This window comes from Triticum dicoccoides, chromosome 7B (genome assembly GCF_002162155.2).
Source record: "Triticum dicoccoides isolate Atlit2015 ecotype Zavitan chromosome 7B, WEW_v2.0, whole genome shotgun sequence".
Lineage (NCBI taxonomy): Eukaryota > Viridiplantae > Streptophyta > Magnoliopsida > Poales > Poaceae > Triticum > Triticum dicoccoides.
The window spans coordinates 679,241,074-679,262,423 of record NC_041393.1 but is presented as its reverse complement, the minus strand read 5'-3'; the positions used below and the strand labels follow the sequence as shown (position 1 = coordinate 679,262,423).

General features: G+C 44.4%; 1 protein-coding gene across 1 annotated transcript; it reads right to left on the bottom strand.

Moving 5' to 3' along the window:
* Positions 1–15,954: 15,954 nt before the first annotated feature.
* LOC119337960 (histone H2B.3-like) lies at positions 15,955–16,600 on the bottom strand. The gene has a single exon (XM_037610242.1). It carries the CDS (start codon positions 16,505–16,507, stop codon positions 16,079–16,081), a length of 429 nt encoding a protein of 142 aa, XP_037466139.1. The 5' UTR covers positions 16,508–16,600; the 3' UTR covers positions 15,955–16,078.
* Between the last annotated feature and the right edge of the window lie 4,750 nt (positions 16,601–21,350).

The window sequence follows — 21,350 nt, the reverse complement described above, 5'->3', positions numbered from 1 at the left end:
GCAGTAGTAATCTGGGTCAATGTCACTATGACAAACAATCAAACATGACTAGTGTCTATTCCTAGGGCCGAAATTTTGAAACCCTGTGAACTTTACAGGTACTAAAGAGTACTGAAATATCTAAACCATTAAGTGTAGGTAGCACTCAGTACACAACAAACCCTAATGACAGTCCTACCTAATGAGTAATGAATCAATTAGAAAATGGGTGATGGGGAGTGGCTGCTGAGTGTTGCGGACATATCTCAGGATAAATCGGGTTATCTTAGTGAGTGTTGCATGCCTGAGCCCTAAACGGACTGGGAAGGTAGGCACGGCGGCGTGCCGGGGCAGCGGTGATGCTGTTGGGCGAGCGGCTCCTGACCTCTTGTTAGTCCGGCGTCTCCTCCTAGGGTCATGCCATCTAGGGACGGCAAGTCGCCAGCGAGGCAGACGGCTGGGGGCGAGTAGAGATCGGAAGTGCAGCAAAACAGAGGGGAATCGGGGTGTGGGCCGACCCAAAATCCTAGGGTGGGCCACGACCCACCGTGGGCACCCTGTAGATCCACACCCCAGCGGCGTACATGCATTTTCGAAACTAAATTAGGAACATTTAGCTGACCAATTAAACGACTCTGTTTTAATAATATGATATTCATATTTGAACAACTAAGCTTGTTTAGCTTGATGGGTGGAGCAGTGCTATTATTACACGAAGCACGTAGGTTGATCGTATAGTGATCATAAAAGGGGGGAAACCTTAAGCATGATCAATTAAACTCTATTATGATTGTGCCTTGGCAGATTTGAAGCTGCAAACCGCACAAATGCTACTTAGCAACCATTGTTTGCTTCGAACTAAGAACTAAATTCTAAGAGCAGAAAAGATAGTATAGTAACCAAGTGACGATCTATTTTCTGGTTAAGATCAAAAAGCTAAAAAGATATGAAGTAGTAACACCTCTCTTGCAGCGCCATGTAGGCATCGGCGGTGCGATGGCTGTCGGTGGCATTGAAGCAGATCTGCGATGGTAGACGGGTCCATCGGGGGATAAGTCCCGTTGCAATGGACAAGAAGGTCGTCGGAGCGGACCCGACAAGGAGGACGACAGCGCCGATGATGCGAGAGGACGCGATGTAGGGCTCCTGGTCCGTCGCCGTGGATGAGAAACGTCCATCTCTAGCAGTGGACGGTGCGGTCTTGGAAGGCGCTCTGGCATGGTGGAGGACGGCGGCGATGGATGGGGTGGCAGATGGAGGAGGCTGGTGAGGGGATGGTGTTCTAGCGCAGATGGTGTATGAATGGGAAAATGAAGGGAGAGGTATGGGGAACCATGTTTTTGGGACGCGCTTGTCTGAAATATGGGAAAGTTATGAACTTATCCCCAATTTAAAATTTGGACGTCTCGTTGGTTGGGGATAGGACGGTAATCTCGCATCTCCCCAATATTTGCCCAGAGCGATTTTGAGTAAGGAGAGGGTATTTTGGTGCCCATGGTGTATGAACAAGGCTGACAGGTAGGGTGGTTGCGTCTCGTCTGACTGAAGTTACAAACCTGCCCCTATTAAAAATATTTTCCTACATCAATTTCGGTCGAGTCGAGTTTGTTTTGCCGCCCATCGTGTATGAATGGGGAAATGGAGAGAGAGACACAGGACTTTCGGACGAGCTTGTATCAAATGTGTTTTTCCACCCACGTTCGGCGCCCACTGTGTCTGAATGGGCTCAGAGGCGGTCGTGTCATGTCTAATTGAAGTTACTAACCTACCCCTATTGAGAGAAGTGGAAATCGGGCCGATGGATTGTCCATGTAAGGGGCGGACAGTAATTTCCATCCGCAAACACTGGCTTCGAGTAGCCGACGTGGGAGTAGATATTTTGCCGCTTCTTTCAAATTTTGGGACAATAAGCATTCACGTTTACCCTAGCAACTAAATTCGAATCCATTTTCTATTCTTATACAAATCTTTATAAATCATCCTATGTTTTTTTATATATCTTCAAAAGCACAACAAAGATGTATTCCACTATCGTATATGAATATGATATACAAATGTTGATACTCAAATTCAGAAGGTAGAATCCAGTTTAAGGTGAATTTGAATATTTCAAACCACTTTATGTCCAACTCGAGTGTAATATGTATGGCACACGCAACATGTAGTGTACTCCCATTTAGATATGTACACAACCGATGTCTCAAGATTCAAAATATAGAGTCAATAGACCAATAATGTACAAAACTAACATACATATAAACACTTAGAGTATATGGATCAATAATATCAACTAACATACATAAGCCAGGCCATTGTACTTTTTTTTGCTAGAAGAGCATCATTTTTTTAGCAAAGCTAGTACAACATCTTGGCCCTTTCAGATGCGTGGCACTGACCATCTATACTAGTACTATTATTGGTGAATGCACATTCAGCCCGATTGGCATATTTTTAGGTCCGGCATAGCAATCAAAATGAAATGTCTCAGAGTCTTGTCAATTAATACAGACTCGTGCTAAAAAAATACAAACAAAAAAGCAATTATTACATGATCTCTAAAACAAATGGTTTGATCGATTACATGAACAACACAAAGGTTATTTGATGATGGAAAAACAATGCGGTCAATCTCAGCTTGCTTCATTTTGAAATCCACCAAATATTTAATGGCTGTCTTGAGTACTGCTTGTGATTGTGATGTTTCCTTCCTCAACATGTCAACTTCATCTCTAAATGTAGAAGCAGAATCTCTTTCTACCAATAGTTTAGCCTCTAGAGCATCAGCAGTTGGCAATTCATGATGCATGATTGGGTCGGTGCCACTGCTGTGAGATGATACAACGTCCATGGGGACCTCACTCTTTGATCTCGGGCTAACATGTTTTGCCACTAAAGTTCTGATTGGATTCCAAAAGGTTGAAGTTAGCAAAACATCTCATATGGGAGTTAGAACAGCAAACCAGTTAAACAAACAAGGAATTAAAGAGCTCTGATTGGATGCTGAAAAGTAGTTATTAACATCATTGTAACTGGTTGCAGCAGCAAAGTAGTTAAACAAACACGTTTTGCAAAAGGCACCTATTGTGGCGTTGGAGTTTCTCTTGGATCCTGTAAAGTTGAGTAGCCAGTAACGTGATTACAGCAACCGGTGCAGCAGCAAAGCAGTTAAACAAACAAGTTTTGCAAAAGGAACCTGTTGTGGCATTGGAGTTTCTCTTGGATCCTGAAAAGTTGAGTAGTCAGTAACTTGATTAGAGCAACAAGTTAAAGAAGCAAACCTGTTACAACAATATATTTTTTAAAATGTACCTACTGTGCAATTGGACTTCCAATTGGATCCTGAAAACTTGAAGTTGGTAAGATAATTACAGCAGCACGTTACAACAGCAAACCTGTTGCACAAATAATTTTTTGAAAATGTACCTGCTATGCAATTGGACTTCCAATTGGATCCTGAAAAGTTGAAGTTGGTAAGATGATTACAGCAACAAGTTACAACAGCAAACCAGGTAAACAAGGAAGTTTCTGAAAACATACTTGTTGTGCCAACGGAGTTTCAGTTGGATCCTGTAAACTTGAATGTTAGCAATCATAAATAATGTGTTGCAAGAGCCATAAGAAACTAACATCAAACTAGTAAAACTAACCAGTTTTGGCAACGTATTTAATTACAGATGAACTAGTAAAACTAACAAGTTCTTGGCAACGTATTACAGTAACAAGTCGGTACCGTTTACCAGCAACACAGACATCTATAAAAAATTTGATGTAAGCAAAATGATTCTGGCAACGTATATATATATATATATAAAGAAAAGATTGTCCCTCATATAAACCGGACAGTTGTCTCTCTATGAACATGCAAACATTACTAGTGCTAAAAGTGATAACAGCAAACCATTTAAACAAACAGGGTATTAGAACGTAAATTACACATGAATTTTGCTGCACCCTAGAAGTACATATGACCAGCTATCTACATGCTTAAGTAGCTATTTAAGTTCAGGCAAATAGGTAATTCTTAACAGTAAGTATCTGTCGGCATTCTGGGAACCAAGGTATCGAGACTTGCCTGCCTGCGGCCCATGGCGTGGCTTCATCGATGGCCTGGTATGGCCCATCTTCAGTATCGACAAGACAAGACCCTCGTGAGAGGCCAAGCCTCGCGAGGCGGATGACATCAATACGTCCTGAAGGAGCGGCCTCCCAGGCTGCCTCCTGAGGAGCGGAGATTTCTATGCAAGCACCCACCTCATGAGGCCTAGGTGACGCCAGCCATGACGACCAAGGTCAGGCGCGCGCCAGTGGGTGCAGACTGGCAGGTTTCCTCTTTAGTGCTAAGGAGGCAAGCGCAGGTGCAGAGTCCCAAGGAACCAACCAAAGGTTACCGTTTGCATGCAAAAAGATCAGTACCGCCAGAACGGCAGGATGGATGTCATCAACGAGCCCACCACGAGGTCATGATCATAAGCTTTGCAGGAGAAGACCACCTTTCGTCAGGATAAGATGTACTACTTGTCCGCTTTCAAATTGGCCACTATGGGATCCCTTCCCGCCTAAGTTTTGGGGGAAGAGGACCGAGACCACTATAAGTATAACCTAGCCACCACCGTATAGCAAGGGGTCAAGTCCCAGAGAGATAGTTCCCTGAAGCTACCACCACCACAAGAACAGGCCTCCTGAGGTTGGTCTTCCCCTTGTACTAGTTCATCCTCAGCCCCCCGCTGGGCTAATCCACCATAAAGTAGGAGTAGGGTTTTACACCGCAAGGTGGCCCGAACCTAGGTAAACTGGTGTGTCTGTTTCCTTTCTTGTTCACTGAGCTAGGCCATGGGAGCAGCGAGTCGATCGGCTAGAAAGGTTGAGTTCTTCAAACACGCCCAGAGTTCGAACCTTTCTTTGGTCAGTGGAGCCTGGAATCCGACATTTGGCACGCCAGGTAGGGGCATGTCGAAAGATCTCTCCCTCGCCTGCTGCACCTTCCAGTCCTCTCGCCGTCTCGCTTTCATGGAGGTCGTCGTCCTGCTCGGAGGGCAGCCAGGTGCATCTGAGGGCACCACGGGTCACCGGGCCTTTGTCCCCGCCTTGTGGCGGGTGCGATGGCCGCCGAAGTTCAGGCCAGGGGTGCCGCCGCGATTCAATGGCACGGCAGACCCCGCGGAGTTCATCTAGGCGTACGCGGAGGCCATCAGGGAAGCCGGCAGCGACGACAAGGTCATGGCGAATTGGCTCCCTATGTCTCTCACAGATATGCCGTGCACTTGGTTCCTCACTTTGTTGCAGTCCTCGGTGGCTTCCTGGGAAGAGTTGTGTGGCATGTTCATCGAACGCTTCGCGGCACCAGTGCCCCACGCCGTCGCGGCCATCCTCGTCGGGTCGCAAGCGCCGGCCTTGGACCGCTAATACGTCTCCAACGTATCTATAATTTTTATTGTTCCATGTTGTTATATTATCATTCTTAGATGTTTTACAATCATTTTATAGTCATTTTATATCATTTTTTGGTACTAACCTATTGACATAGTGCCTAGTGCCAGTTGATGTTTTCTGCATGTTTTTTTACATCATAGGAAATCAATATCAAACGGAGTCCAAATGCAGCGAAACTTCGCGAGGATTTTTTTTGGGCCAGAAGACATCCAATGGGCCAAGCAAGCACCTGGGGCTGCCTCGAGGGGAGCAGCACCCACCAGGGCATGCCAGGAGGCCCAGGCGCGCCTTGGTGGGTTGTGCCCACCTCGGGTGCCCCATGAACCGCCTCTTCGCTCTATAAATACCCCAATATTCCAGAAACCCTAGGGGGGTCAATGAAAATCAATTCCAGCCGCTACAGAGTCCAGAACCACCAGATCCAATCTAGACACCATCACGGAGGGGTTCACCACTTCCATTGGTGCCTCTCCGATGATGCGTGAGTAGTTATTTGTAGACCTGCGGGTCCGTAATTAGTAGCTAGATGGCTTCTTCTCTCTCTCTCTCTCTCTATCTCTCTCTCTCTTGATTATCAATACAATGGTATCTTTAAGATCCATATGATGTAAGTCTTTTTGCGGTGTGTTTGTTGGGATCCGATGAACTTTGAGTTTATGATCAGATCTATGTTTTTATCCATGAAAGTTATTTGAGTCTTCTTTGATCTCTTATATGCATGATTGCTTATAGCCTCGTATTTCTTCTCCGATATTTGGGTTTTGTTTGGCTAACTTTATCTATTTATCTTGCAATTGGAAGAGGTGTTTTGTAGTGGTTTCGATCTTACGGTGCTTGGTCCCAACAGAAGGGGAACCGACACGTATGTATCGTTGCTACTAAGGATAACAAGATGGGGTCTATATCTACATAATAGATAAACGAATCTTGTCTACATCATTTTATCGTTCTTATTGCATTACTCCATTTCTTCATGAACTTAATACACTAGATGCATGTTGGATAGCGGTTGATGTGTGGAGTAATAGTAGTAGATGTAGGCAGGAGTCGGTCTACTAATCTTGGACGTGATGCCTATATAATGATCATTGCCTAGATATCATCATGATTATTTGAAGTTCTATCAATTTCCCAACAGTAATTGTTTTCCCACCGTTTGCTATTTTCTCGAGAGAAGCCACTAGTGAAACCTACGTCCCCCGGGTCTCTTTTCATCATATTTGACTTTGCGATCTATTTTCCTTTGCATTTATTTTCAGATCTATTAAACCAAAAATACAAAAATACTTTGTTGCAATTTATTTGTTCCACGATCTATTTATCCTATCTACCACTTTTACCTCATGTTATTTGCCCATCTAGAGGCGTCGTACCCGAAAGGGATTGACAACCCCTTTAACACATCGGGTTGCGAGTATTTGTTATTTATGTGTAGGTGTTGTTTACGTGGTGTGAGGAGGTTCTCCTACTGGTTTGATAACCTTGATCTCATCACTGAGGGAAATACCTACCATCACTTAACTGCATCATCCCTTCCTCTTTTGGGAAATACTGACGTAATTCTAGCAGACATCAAAACGAATTTCTGGCGCCGTTGCCGGGGAGGATCTTCAACATCAACCAGGTTCCTAATCACAAATCTCATCTCCTCGCAATTTACATCATTTGCCATTCGCCTCTTGTTTTCCTCTCCCCCACTTCACAAAAATTGCCGTTTTTATTCACCCTCTTTTTTCGTTCGCTATTTTCTCGTCAGATCTGTTTTTCGTGTGTAATCTTGTCGTTTTGGATTTTTCTTCTTCTATTGCATGCACTCCCGAGAACGAGGTTCTCAAATTTAAACAAAGGGGAGGAGAAAATTAAAAAGATGCTTGGTATAGGATTTGCAATGCTCATAATAGATCTATCCGTAAGCAATCTACCGTTGTTCTTATTTGTTGCTTTTACATGGGCATCACCACTTGGTACAGATTCGTCCTTGATACGATTACCGGTAGAAATTTCTTGATGTGTCCTTCTCTTGATGCTTTCAATGCTTTGGGAAATTTAATGGGTTCACCACCACTCGTGATCAATGAAACAATATTGACTCTCTGATATGTTATGGAAAGATTAGATGCTATGGAAAAGAAAATGCTTACCACAGAACATATTGAAAACTTGGATAGAAAAATGCAAAGTTATGCTACTAAGGTTGGTTCAAAAGCGGGAGACGTCTTTAAGTTGCTAATAGAAAAGGGAACTACAATTCATGAAAGAATCGAAGAAAGCCTATTTAGGATTGATAAACTGGAAGAATTTTTTTCTAATCTAGGTATGGCTTTTGCTTTCCTAATACTCCCGTGAAAATTAGCAAGACTACTCAAGTCTCTAAAAACAAAGGTGCAACTTCTAGCAATGATAAAGGAGGTCTTAAGATGATTAGTATCCATCCCAACTTTATTGAAGTCATAAGAGACCCTTTTTTGCGAAAATAAGTTTTTCAATCTCGTGCCTAGAAGTATTACCGCTGAGAATTTATATGCAAAATCCTTGAAAAGTCCTAAGTGTTCGATCAAAGAATTGGACAAGGGTGATAAAACTTAGAGCCTACGTGTTATGCCTAGCTAGGGGCGTAAAAGAGGCAACCCAATGAATAAAATTTATTTTTGCTTTTTTGCTTTCTGTTCTTGTTTTTTAGCACAATTATGCTACTGTTATGATTGTGTTTTTTGTGTTTTAATTAGTGTTTGTGCCAAGCAAGGCCTTTGGGAAGATTTGGGTGAAAGTTGATTTGATCTTGCTGAAAGACAAAAACTTTTGCACTCACGAGATTATTTGTCATTTTTTATAAGAGAGAGATTTTGAGTTGATTCTTTTTGAAGAAAATTAATAGACAAATTTCTCATGTGAACCAATTTATTTCAGAATTGATGGAGTTACAGAAGTATTCGAAATATTCAGATTGCTACAGACTGTTCTGTTTTTTACAGATGCTGTTTTCTTTGCGTTGTGTGCTTGTTTTGATGATTCTATGGTTTTCTTTGATGAGTTTTTGCCATAGAAAGTTGGAATACAGTAGATATAATGAAAAACAAAATAATAATATGTTTGCTATAGTACTTATAGTAGTGGTTTGTTTTCTTATACTAACGGATTTCACGAAGGTTTTGTTTGAGTTTTGTGTGATTGAAGTTTTCAAGTTTTGGGTGATCTTACGATGGATGAAGGAATAAGGATTAGCAAAAGGCTAAGCTTGGGGATGCCCGAGGCACCCCAAGATAATATTCGTAGAAGTAGCAAGCAACTAAGCTTGGGGATGCCCCCGAGTGGCATCCCCGCTTTCTTCTAACAACCATCGGTATTTTACTCGAAACTATATTTGTATTCGTCACATACTATGAGTTTTGCTTGGAGCCTCTTGTATGATATGGGTCTTTGCTTGTTTTGCTTTGTGTTTTAAGTGTTGAATCCTTGCTGAACACACCTTTTTGAGAGAGCCAAAAATTATGCTATGCTTGCTCCTATGCTTCACTTAAATTTCTAGAGCCATGGATTTGCTCTAGTGCTTCACTTATATCTTTTTGAGCACGGTGTACTTTGTGATTTTTGAAGATATGCTCTCATGCTTCACTTAGATTTATTTGGGAGTTAGTAAAATTTTAAGAAATTCTCTCTTGCTTCACTTAGGTTATTTTTAGAGAAAGAAAATTTTATGCTCATGATCTTCACTTATATTTGTTTGAGCTTATCAAAAGCAACATATGAAAATAGTCCCAAAGTGATAGATGTCCAAGGAGGATATAATAAGAACTTTCATGAAGATCATTGGACAAAATAAACTTGATTCTTAGTAATGGTTTTGAGATATGACGATATGATATGTGAGTCATGTTAATGAGTAAATGTGCTTTAGTAAAAATATTGATGTTAAGGTTTGTGATTCCCTATACAAGCACGAAAGTCAATAGTTATGCTATGAAATTTATATCCTACTTGTGGTGCATTATTCGGTGTTACTTATGCTTAATGCTTGGGTACGAGATTTTTTGCTTTTTGGTTGGTCGCTTCTCAATCTTTTTGCTAGCCTTCATTTTGCACTACGTATGATCACTACTTGCGCATCCAAAACCCTTTAAACCAGTTTTGCCATATGAGTCCACTATACCTACCTATATGCGGTATTTCCTAGCCATTCTAAGCAAATTTGCATGTGCCATCTCTAATTTTCAAAATAAATTTCTCTTTTGTGTGCTCTACTGCTCGCAAGGCGGTGAAGGGTAACCAATATTTTCCATGCTAGATGTGTTATTCTCACGATGAGTGTCTATTCACTTATCATTGCACGATAGTACGGCAAAGGTATTAGGGATGCCCAGTCCCAAAATGAATAATGAATTTACTTTATGTTGTCAAATAATAAATTCCTTGGAAAGTGTTGGTATGGAGGGCACCTATGGATACGGTTAGCCATGGAAAGTGAAAGTAATGGTGGAAAAAGGAATAAACTTTATTTTATGTTTGGTAACCGCCTATGATGTATCTAGCATGGAAAATGTTGGAGATCTCTAAGTCATGTTTGTTGGTGGGAAAAATATGCCTCTCAAAAATATTTTTATCCCTCAATTTAAGCTTTGAGCTCTGGCACCTCTACAAATCCCTACTTCCCTCCGTGAAGGGCCTTTCTTTTACTTATGCAAAAAAATTGAATTTGATTCTACATCTTCTCTTATAAAGCACGAACTAAGGGGCACTATGATCGTATTTGAGCATTGGGTGTAGCTAATATTCGAGTGTGTTTCATGAATGGATCAATGATTGAGCATAATGGGCTAGGGATAACTTGCTTTAGTGTTGATATTTTGAAAGACATGCTTGCTTGTTGGTATGCTTGAGTATTAGAGTCTTCATGTCAAAACTAGATTATTGCTTTGAATCATATAAAAGTTCATATGTCCATGCTATAAAGAAAAGAAATATGATGAACATGTTAGGCAGGAATTAAGCTTTGAATCATATAAAAGTTCATATTCTGTTTTTATCATTTACCTATTCGAGGACGAGCAGGAATTAAGCTTGGGGATGTTGATACGTCTCCAACGTATCTATAATTTGTTATTGTTCCATGCTATTATATTATCATTCTTGGATGTTTTACAATCATTTTATAGTCATTTTATATTATTTTTTGGTACTAACCTATTGACATAGTGCCCAGTGCCAGTTGCTATTTTCTGCATGTTTTTTTTACATTGCAGGAAATCAATATCAAACGGAGTCCAAATGCAGCAAAACTTTGCGAGGATTTTTTTGGGCCAAAAGACATCCAGTGGGCCAAGGAAACACATCGGGGGTGCCTCGAGGGCAGCAGCACCGACCAGGGCACGCCAGGAGGCCCAGGCGCGCCCTGGTGGGTTGTGCCCACCTCGGGTGCCCCATGAACCACCTCTTTGCTCTATAAATACCCCAATATTCCAGAAACCCTAGGGAAGTCGACGAAAATTAATTCCAACCGTCGCAGAGTCCAGAACCACCAGGTCCAATCTAGACACCATCACGGAGGGGTTCACCACTTCCATTGGTGCCTTTGTGATGATGCGTGAGTAGTTCTTTGTAGAATATGTGGGCCAATAGGTTATTTGTTCACCCAGCACAACAAATGGATTGTAATTCTAAAAAACGATCAAATGGACTGTAAATTCTGAAAAAATGGGTTGAATATGTGCCACATTTTTGGAGGCTAAAATGTGGGCCAATAGGTCGAAGCCAACGCAAGTCATTGTCAACTAAGTCAACAAATGATTCTGACATCGATAGCCGTTGGATTTACATCCAATGACCGGCATCCATCTTCAATCTCTCGTCTTCTTCCTCCAACATCGTTGGGACCACCTGCTCCCGCCTCCTCCTGCTAGCAGCTCTACTTAGCATGCTTCGCTGTGAAGCGCTACCCCACCGCCAGCCAGGTCATCCCTCCACCCCTCCACACCTCCTGTTCATCTCCATCGATTGCCGAACCATGCCGCACCAGAACTAGTTAACCCTCGTACACCTCTCTGCCTGTGACTCCACTCCCGCATCTTCCCGTCTCCGGCTCGTTGTTGTCTGAGGCCTCGTCGTCGTCCACCACCTTGGATGCACTCGGCGCAGCATGGTCAACATACAAAAAAATGAATACTCCCCCTGCTAGCTGGGACCCACCATGGTGGGAGGCTGACTTGTGGGCCTACTAATTTGACATGGGCGGAGGGCTTTGTCAACTTAGTTAATTAAAAGATTCTAGCTCCAGTGACCTTATGATGTCCATCCAACGGCCGTAGTGCTTCTTCAACCTCTGGTCTTCTTGCTCCAGCCGCCCGAACCAGCACCGGTCGTGTCACCTGCTCCTGTCTCCAATGGCCGGCTCTACTACCGCGTAGGCCTCATCGCCCCACTCTACTCCAACCTCTGGCCAGGCCATCCCTCTACTCACCCACAACCCCTGTTATTCTGCGGCGACGACAGCCTCACACTACAGCCGAACTAGTCAACCCTTGTACTCCTCTCCGCGTGGGCATCCACTGTCGCGTCTTCCCCGGCTCCGTGTCGTCCCCTTCCTAGGCCTCACCGCCGTCCACCGCCTTGGTGCTCTCGGCGCAGCATGGTCAATGTGGTCAAGGAATGACTTCCATCGAAAGAGTACTATACTTGGAGAGGCTGGCAGCTGGGTCCATCACAGCAAGGAAGTGCAACCTTATTACGCGTAAAATAATTATTTCTCCACCTGATAGCAGGGACCCACCAGATGGGCCACCGTATTTCGTGAAAAAACATTCCCCCTGACTGCTGGGACCCACCAGCTACATCTTCGCACGCAAGGAAGTGTGTCCATACTACGGGCAAAAAAATGATTCTCCCCCTAACATCTGGGACCCACCAGCAATAACTTTGCACGCAAGGAAGTGCCTCCTTATCCTCCCTGACAGTCGGGACCCACCTGGTCGAAGTATATGTAGCGTTGCCATTCTGATCGCGAACGTGTACGTACATACTGGTCGATCGGTCTGGCTGCAGGCTGCAGAGATGAACCGTGGCAGAGTAATGAAGGGCATGTGTCGTAGTAGACGCGCGGACGTAGCATGCCACGCAGTCCCGTCAATATCATATACACGTACGTACAGCCAGAGTGCAAGAAAGTAAATACGGTCACGTACGTACATACGGGCGGGGTCTCGAACGCCTACTCGCACATACGTACGGCCAGGGCTTATGTACATGGATAGGCAGCGAAGAGCGGCGATGGCGTCCTGTTCATCGGCAGCCAACCAGCTGGGTCAGAACGGAGAAACCCGTCGTCGTGTTCATCGGGAGGCAACGGAATGTGTCGTGTTCATCGAGAGCCAACCGACTTTGATGAAACAGCCGAAACGAGGCCTGGCGTACCGCAGAACGGAGGAAACGGCCTTCTGTTCGACCGCCTATGGTCGAAACGGGATCCTGTGCACCGGGAGGGGTCTGGCGTACCGCAAAACAGAGGAAATAGACTTCTCTTCGCCCTCCTATGGTCGAAACGGGGTCCTGTTGATCGGGGGGGTGTGGCATACCACAAAATGGAGGAAACGGACTTCTCTTCGACCTCCTACGGTCGAAACGGGGGTCCTGTTCATTGGGAGGGGTGTGGCATACCGCAAAATGGGACTCCACTGGCTACTATTCATCCATCGTCTATTGCCTGGCTCCAGCCTCCACAGGCTACTGTTCATCCACCGCCGACCTCCTCCAGCCTCCACCTGTGACTGTTCATCCACAGTGTCTCCCTCCTGCCTCCATCAGCTAGTGTTCATCCACGGGCTCCTATTCATTCAGCCTCCACCGGCTACTGTTCAACCACCTCTCCACTGACTACTGTTCATCCAGCCCTCTACCGACTATTGTTCGACCAGCCCTCGACGGGGTCCCTAGTCCTGTTCATCCACCCCCAACCGGCTCGATCGGTGTCCTGTTCATCCAGCGGCAACGGCCTCTACTACCACGGGGTCCTGTTCATCCAACCCCCACCAGGAACTATTCATCTAACCCCCAACAACACTCACTGTTCGTCAAGAGGCAGCAGGTTCGATCGGCTTCAGTTAGCAGCAGTAGAGAAGGAATCGCTCGATGGAGTTCAGTTAATAGCCAGGGATGGATCGATCGCTCGGGGTCAGTAATGCGTAACCAGTGCAATCGCTTGGGTTCAATAGGCAAACACCTCACTCGTGTTCAGTTAGAGCCCAACGCCTCGCACCCACGCGCGTACGTGTATGAGAGAAACGCGCAATCCCTTTGTGCATCCCTCGGCCACGACCACCCATCATAACCGGGACTTTGAATGACCTTTGTTTTTCTTGCTTTTATCTCTGTTGTTGTAGTACTTTTTCTGCTCGGACCTGCTTCATACGTGCAAAGCTTCACCTTGGAAGACGAGTCCCCATATTGCAACATTTCTTTCATCTTTTATTTGTGTTGAAGGGCCTCATATACTTCGGCAACTGTTAGTTCATCGCGGCTATATAATATGGTATCTCGGAAATTTGAAAAGGAACTATGCAGAGAGCATAAAAGCAGAAGATATAAATCTTCATCATCATAGTTTGCGTCCCTAAACTGTAAGGTAGAAACGATCTCCTTGAACATCAGCAAGTGGTTTAGCACCGAACCACCTTCTTGCAAGTTGTGCGTGAACAACTTCATCTTCATGTGCATCTTGCTGGTCATATCCTTTGACATGCAGATCGACTCCAGTTTGAGCCAAAGGGCTGCTACAGTTTTCTCCTCTAGCACTTCTTGCAAAATATTGTTAGATAGATGAAGACGAATTAAAGCCATCGCCTTATGATCACTGCGCTTCTCATCATCCGTCCATGCATTCTGTGCTTTTTTCGTCGAAGCCATCTAGCGCCTCGTCCAGATCGGATACGCCAGCACAGCCCGCGTCTTCACTTGCCACAAGGAAAACCTCTTGTCGTAGTCCATCAGCGGAATATCGAACTTCATCGATGCCATGTCGTCGAAACTGTAGACAGGAACAAGGTTCCGTTACCACTTGTTAAAGATACGACAGGCAAATCAACACGACAAATAACAAAAACAAGCAGGAGACACGAGATTTAACGTGGAAAAACCATCCAACATGAAGGGGGAAACCACAGGCATCAGCCAGCAGATCTTCACTATATCGAGGCAGGTTGCAGACGCTGGGGATTTACAACTGATCAACTCATCTAGTGCAGCAGCTTACAAAGTATATATATATAACACAGGTGACCTAGGTCAATATTGATCGACGCGCCTCCCTCCGCTCGCTCGTCTGAAGTTAACCTTTATTTTTATACTTGAATTTGGATCATAACATAACAGTTATTGCGAAAAGTGACTAGATGAGCTTACCAGCCTCTTCGATTCGCTCCAAAGATCCGCAAAAATGGTCGAGGGAAGAGGGAGATTGAGTGGGGTCGGGAGGAGGAGAGAGGCGCGTCTCGCCTCTATTCGCGAGGATGAGATGAGGAAGAACGGGCTGATGGGTGGGTGGGTCCCGCCCGCAACCCCAAGGGTCGAAATGCCTGACCGCCACCCTACCGCCATGGGGTGCGGTGGTAGCCACTCATCGACGTCAGCCAGGGCAGACGGCACCGTTTAAGTTGACCCAAATCCTACCACCATGGCCCGCGGCGGTAGTGTGTTAAACCCTGCCGCCAAATCGAGTGGCAGCAGTAAAAGTGTCAGATCCGAATTTTTTGTTCCCACATAGAGACAGATCCTGCTAAACTATGTCAAAAGGGTCAAAACAGAATTGCAATGGAACACGAGGAGAAATCCAACAGCGTAAGGACATCCGTGGACTGGCGGCAGTGCTCGTGGGTTGACAGTAAAAATGGAAGCAACCCTCTGTGATCGTGGTCTGAAGCAACGTAGTTGCTGTGTTTCTTCGCCGTCGGTCATGGATGCGGCGATGGTGGCTGCAGCTTGGAACATGTGACATGTGGTGGGTCTTGAATCCAGAACAACTTGACACTGAAGTGCTGAAAACCGTGTGTTTTTGCCGTCGAACAGTATCAGCCAGCAGACCGAAACGTTTTTGACGATCCTGGCTGTGTCTATCCGCTGACTGAAACTGAGTCTATGTCTGAAGAAATCAACACTTTCGTCAGTTAACTGGAACGGGGTGCTGACGCCGCCTCTAGCCACAGCCGCTACGGCCCCGGCCCCCGGCGCCATCACCATGAACATGTACTCTCCCACCACGGCCACGGCTCCTGACGCGGCACGCACCCTCCCCTTGGCCACCAGCCTCGTAAAGCGATAGCTGAACACCGAAATTGAGAAATGGAACAAAGAAATCTCTGCAAGCTCAGTGTCGTTGTCTGCACAATTTTTACAGACGACCATACTCACAAATCAGAACGGAAGTCGCATAAGAGACCAAACAAAGATAAACTCACACAAACAGAATTTACAGCATGAGAACTATGTCAAGTGAAACGGAAGGAAACATGGTAAGAACTGAACATTGTAGAGAGCCATGAGACAGATCAAAGAAGACCATTACTATTTCACGAGATAATGAAACAATGTCTTCCAACACCACCAGCACAAATTACAAGACCAACATGGTCCGAACAGATGACCATTACAGAGAAACATCGATCCACCAGGACGACAGAGAACATGCTATCTAAGAGGAGGTGAACTTGGTGACGGCCTTGGTGCCCTCAGAGACAGCGTGCTTGGCGAGCTCGCCGGGGAGGACGAGGCGGACGGAGGTCTGGATCTCCCGGGACGTGATGGTGGGCTTCTTGTTGTAGCGGGCGAGCTTGGCGGACTCGCCGGCGAGCTTCTCGAAGATGTCGTTGATGAAGGAGTTCATGATGGACATGGCCTTGGAGGAGATGCCGATGTCCGGGTGCACCTGCTTCAGCACCTTGAAGATGTAGATCTTGTAAGTCTCCACGCTCTTCTTGGCCTTCTTCTTCTTCTTGTCGGCGCCGCCCTCCTTGGACTTGGGCGGCCGCTTCTCGGCCTTGGGCTTCTTGCCCGCGGTGGTCTTCTCGGCCGCCGGAGTCTTCTCCGCGGCAGCCGGCTTCTTCTCCGCCTTGGGGGCCATCGGACGCTGCTGCTTCGCCGGGGAGAGGTGCGGTGGTTCGCCGGAAGGTGCTGGTGGGGAATGGATTGGTGGTTGGTGATGAGATGGGGATGGTGCGGCGGCTTTATTTATGCAGAGGAGGAGGTGCGCTCTGATTGGAGAAGGGGTGGGTGCCCCGGATCGGTGACGTCGGGTGATCGGTCGATGGATATCAGCCGCTCGCTGCTGTTTATGATGGACGGCGCAGATGAGCTTCGGCGCGGATCGCTGACGTGGCCAAAAACTTGGGCGGGGAGATCAAACTCTCTTCGTGGCGGGAATTTTGGGTGAGATTGTTTTCCGTCCATCTGCTGCATCTACCTTCCTTCCACAGATATAGTTCCACCGATATAGTGATAGTAGTTCCACGCGATGTGGATCACGCCCATGCTTGCTCAGCTCGAGCTGAGGAAGAGCACAGCATGTTCCTGGCTTCACATGATCAGAAATCATACCGGAGCAAATCAACGAAATAATTGTATTCCTCAAACCTCTCCAATAGGTCCTGACGGGCCGATCATAAAATCAGATCCAACCGGCCAACTGGAACCCTCAAACCTAGCCTAAACGACTAGATTGTCCGGCACCCCTCCTACTCGGCACAGATGTAGGATGGATATGGGACACCCAGGCACGTCTGCCACGTCGGACTGACGGGCGGGACCCGAGGAAACCCATCAGCTCGTAGGGCGGCGCCGCTCCGGCGAACCGCCCGAGGGGCCAAACCCGGCTCTTTAAGCCGCTCCAGCGAGGACAATCTACACCGATTCGTCTACCTCCGCTGCTACTCGGACTCGGTAACGATTGTGATCCAAACCGTTTATGCATCTTCATATTGTTCCTGGGTGACGTACGGCGATTTTTCTACTACGTTTCCCACCAGGAATGTATTATGTGCAGGCAAAGCATAATCCTTTTGGTATATTACTAGATCACCAGGTAGAATGTCACGAGCATTGACTGTCCATCTTTTCATTATATGGTTTTCAGGTATGTCAGAAATATCCAAAGAAATCATGACCTGGTAGCAGATTATAGATATAAATCAGAATTTTAGAACTTAGGGACTAAACATATGCACATAGACATTCAATAGAACAGACCTTTAGTATATGAGCGCAAAGAAGACCCATATGTTCATGCTGGCCACATTCACAAGTGAAATTTTGGAAAATCATTAGCAGTTGACACTGTGTAAGGAGGGCGGCACCACTCCTCTCGTTGCACAAGTTCCCTATGAATTGTCTTGTACTGTTTGTCAAGGAGTAATAACCTGAACTTGATAATCTCTAGATTTATATATGTAATTTTGAAACATCTCAAACATTTTGCGTGTATATATTTTGCTAGCATGTATCTCAAGTGGGTTATTAGTTTTTAACACAACACCACTCGGCAAAAAAAGTAAGCAAAGTTACAAATAATCAATTTAGCGTAAAACCTAAAACATAAAAACATATATAAGTAATGAATAAAATCTTACAAGGCTTGTTCTTTTCTCTTCGTAACTATCTTCGGACGCTCTGTCGAATTGCAAGGAACAACGGGTATATAAGTTTTCAGTAAATGGTTTGCACTTTCGATATGTTGTGTGATTGTCTGCTATGCACAGAAAATTCCAACAAAATAGGGTTCAACCCACTTATGTGTTATGTCTAACATCAAAGCACTGTACAAGGAAGGTGATCTCTCTAACTTGTATTTTTCAGTAACCATTTTCTAACCTAACTCAAATTTATCCATGGTGAGCATATGATTGACCAATTTCTGGAAGTCGGCACGGAAGTCATTTTTTAGCAAGTAATACGATCCAAAAGATTCTTTAGCTGTTTGAATAACATGCCACTTGCACCACCTATGTGTTGTATTTGGCATCACCAATCCAATAGCTATCTCCATGGCTAAACATTGATCTACATAATGAAGTGATGATGTATTAGATGTGTAAAAAGATTGTAAAATGCATAGAAGGACACAATTGTAGCAAACTGAAATCAACCTGTCAGTATGGTAATAGGATGCTTCCCACCCATGAGTTCTAGGATCTCGGAGAAAACCCAATGGAAATTCTGTGTTGCTTCATGTCGCTTAAAAACACGTCCAAGTATGATACTTTGAGAATGGTTGTTGACACCAACAAATAGACCGAAAGGCAAGTCATAAATATTTATTCACTAAGTTGTATTAAAAGTAATAATATCTCCAAAGTATTTATATTCCGATTGACTACGACCATTTATCCCGAGTAAAGTATCAATTCTGCTTTGTGAGTTAGCCTGAACCCGGTAGGTGAAATCGGGATCTTCAAAACATATATCATTGAAAACATCAAATGTGTTTTTTGACATTATCATGAGCAAGCTCTTTATTGATGTGACCACTTAAAGTTTTTAGTATGCATTTACTGAAAGGAATGTTTTCCATCATCCCAAAGAAAGTACCAAGAAACATGTTCACCTTCGATATGCGAACATTGTTTGCTCTCATATTGGTTATTAGTTGTTGAAGGTATGTATCAACATGACGATGGGATTTCCAGTGCATCTTCTCAGAACCACTTCTTGATAACGGATGGTTATGATCATACCTGAATTCATTGATGTACCATAGATTGTCATTGTGAGGGGTCAATCAAATGATAGAAGGGCATTCAGTCCTTATGGATTTTCTATTTTTCCAATGAGGCATGCCCTCAATGAGACACTGGAAATATGTAAGTAATGAGTTTAGACATAGTCCACGTAGGCAGTTGAATTCTTGCATTGCATGAATTTTCTTAGAATTCTTCCAACTCTGTCCATACCAGGCCGAAGCCCATTTTCCAGCCGTATAAATTGTAGAGTTCATAAGCCTCGGTGGTAGTATTGAAGCATGTTCCAATAGATGGGCACATAATAGTTTATGTTGTCCGTGTTGAGTATGCGTATAATGATTTTTAAAGAGCACAAAACCGACAATTGTTTGCTATCTTAACATGAGGAGCAAACTTATCACGTGACTGTGTAAAGAATTTTGAAATTAACAATATAGAGGCCAAGATATGTAAACCAAAGACAATATCTTTCTAGGAAGGTAAAGGATTTACACATGAGTTGTCGGTGCACGTTGCATCAAATCGACATCATTTTGTTCATCTATTGGCACAGGAGACGACAAGTGCTGATTACGTATAGTGGAATCATTTGAAGCATGTGTATGTACTGATTGAGATGATTGTGGTGAAGGCATAGAGTGAAATTGAGGAATATAAGGGGAAAGTGAAACATCGGACAGAACATCAAGTGAATCAAATGAGATGTAGAATCAAGACTGTTGTGCCATCTGAAATAATATTAAGAGACATAGTAAATAATAAAAAGAAGAATAATAGAAGCAGAGTACGATAGGAAGATAGATACGACACAAATCAGGATGAGGTGCAGCAAGGTAGCCCAATCCTTTTTATAGTAAAAGACATGCCGGAACTTTCTCTTACAATAAGTAAAGCGTTTTTGAGGACACATGGGAATTCATCTAGTTACTTTCATCATGTTTATTTGATTCGTGTTCGCTACTTTGATAATTTGGTATGTGAAAGTGCAACTATCCCTAGGTGGTTTTGGTAATTCCTAACAACATATAGCTCATTGAGCTAATGCTATTTCAAGATAAATATTTCAAGAAAGCTCAATGAATGGCATGACATGGATGAGAAGTGGACCCCTCAAAATGCGAAGGACAAAAGGATTGGCTCAAGCTCAAAGCTCAAGACTCTACATTTTATATTTTAGTGATCCAAGATCACATTGAGTCTATAGGAAAAGCCAATACTATCAAGGAGGGATGAGATGTTGCTTAATGAGGTTCTTGCTCAAAATGCTTAGTGATATGCTCCAAAGCCCTCAACTACTTTCTCACATCCACATATGACCTAAACCAAAAGTCAAACTCGGCCCCACCGATTCTTTCTATCTAGCGCCACCGAGTTCAGATGTCATAGCCACTGCCACAGACCCTAGGCAAATCGGTCTCACCGATAGGGATCTCGGTCTCACCGAGATGGGATTGTAATCTCTCTGTTTCCCTTCGTAACGTTTTGATACCACCGAGATGAGCAATCGGTCCCACCGAAATTGCAATGTAAACTCTCTGTTTCCCTTTCGTAACATTTTGGTCTCATCGAAATGAGCGAACTGGTCCCATCGAGTTTACCTAACCAACTCTCTGGTTAGCTTATTACCAAAATCGGTCCCACCGAGTTTGGGTAATCGGTCTCACCGAGATTATGTTATGCCCTAACCCTAACCATATCGGTCCTACTGAGTTGCATGTCGGTCCCACCGAAAATCCTAGCGGTCACTAGATTTGCTGAATCGGTCCGACCGAGTTTCTCAATTCAGTCCCACCGAGATTGGCAAGTTGTGTGTAACGGTTAGATTTTGTGTGGAGGCTATATATACCCCTCCACCTCCTCTTCATTCGTGGAGAGAGCCATCAGAACGAACCTACACTTCCAACTTACATTTTCTGAGAGAGAACCACCTACACTTGTGTTGAGACCAAGATATTCCATTCCTACCATATGAATCTTGATCTATAGGCTTCCCCAAGTTGCTTTTCACTCAAATCTTCTTTCCACCAAATCCAAATCTTGTGAGAGAGATTTGAGTGTTGGGGAGACTATCATTTGAAGCACAAGAGCAAGGAGTTCATCATCAACACACCATTTGTTACTTCTTGGAGAGTGGTATCTCCTAGATTGGCTAGGGGTCACTTGGGAGCCTCCGACAAGATTGTGGAGTTGAACCAAGGAGTTTGTAAGGGCAAGGAGATCGCCTACTTCGTG

Coding starts and splice junctions, on each gene's coding strand:
- LOC119337960 (XM_037610242.1), bottom strand. CDS start 16,507: ATGGCCCCCAAGGCGGAGAAGAAGCCGGCTGCCGCGGAGAAGACTCCG.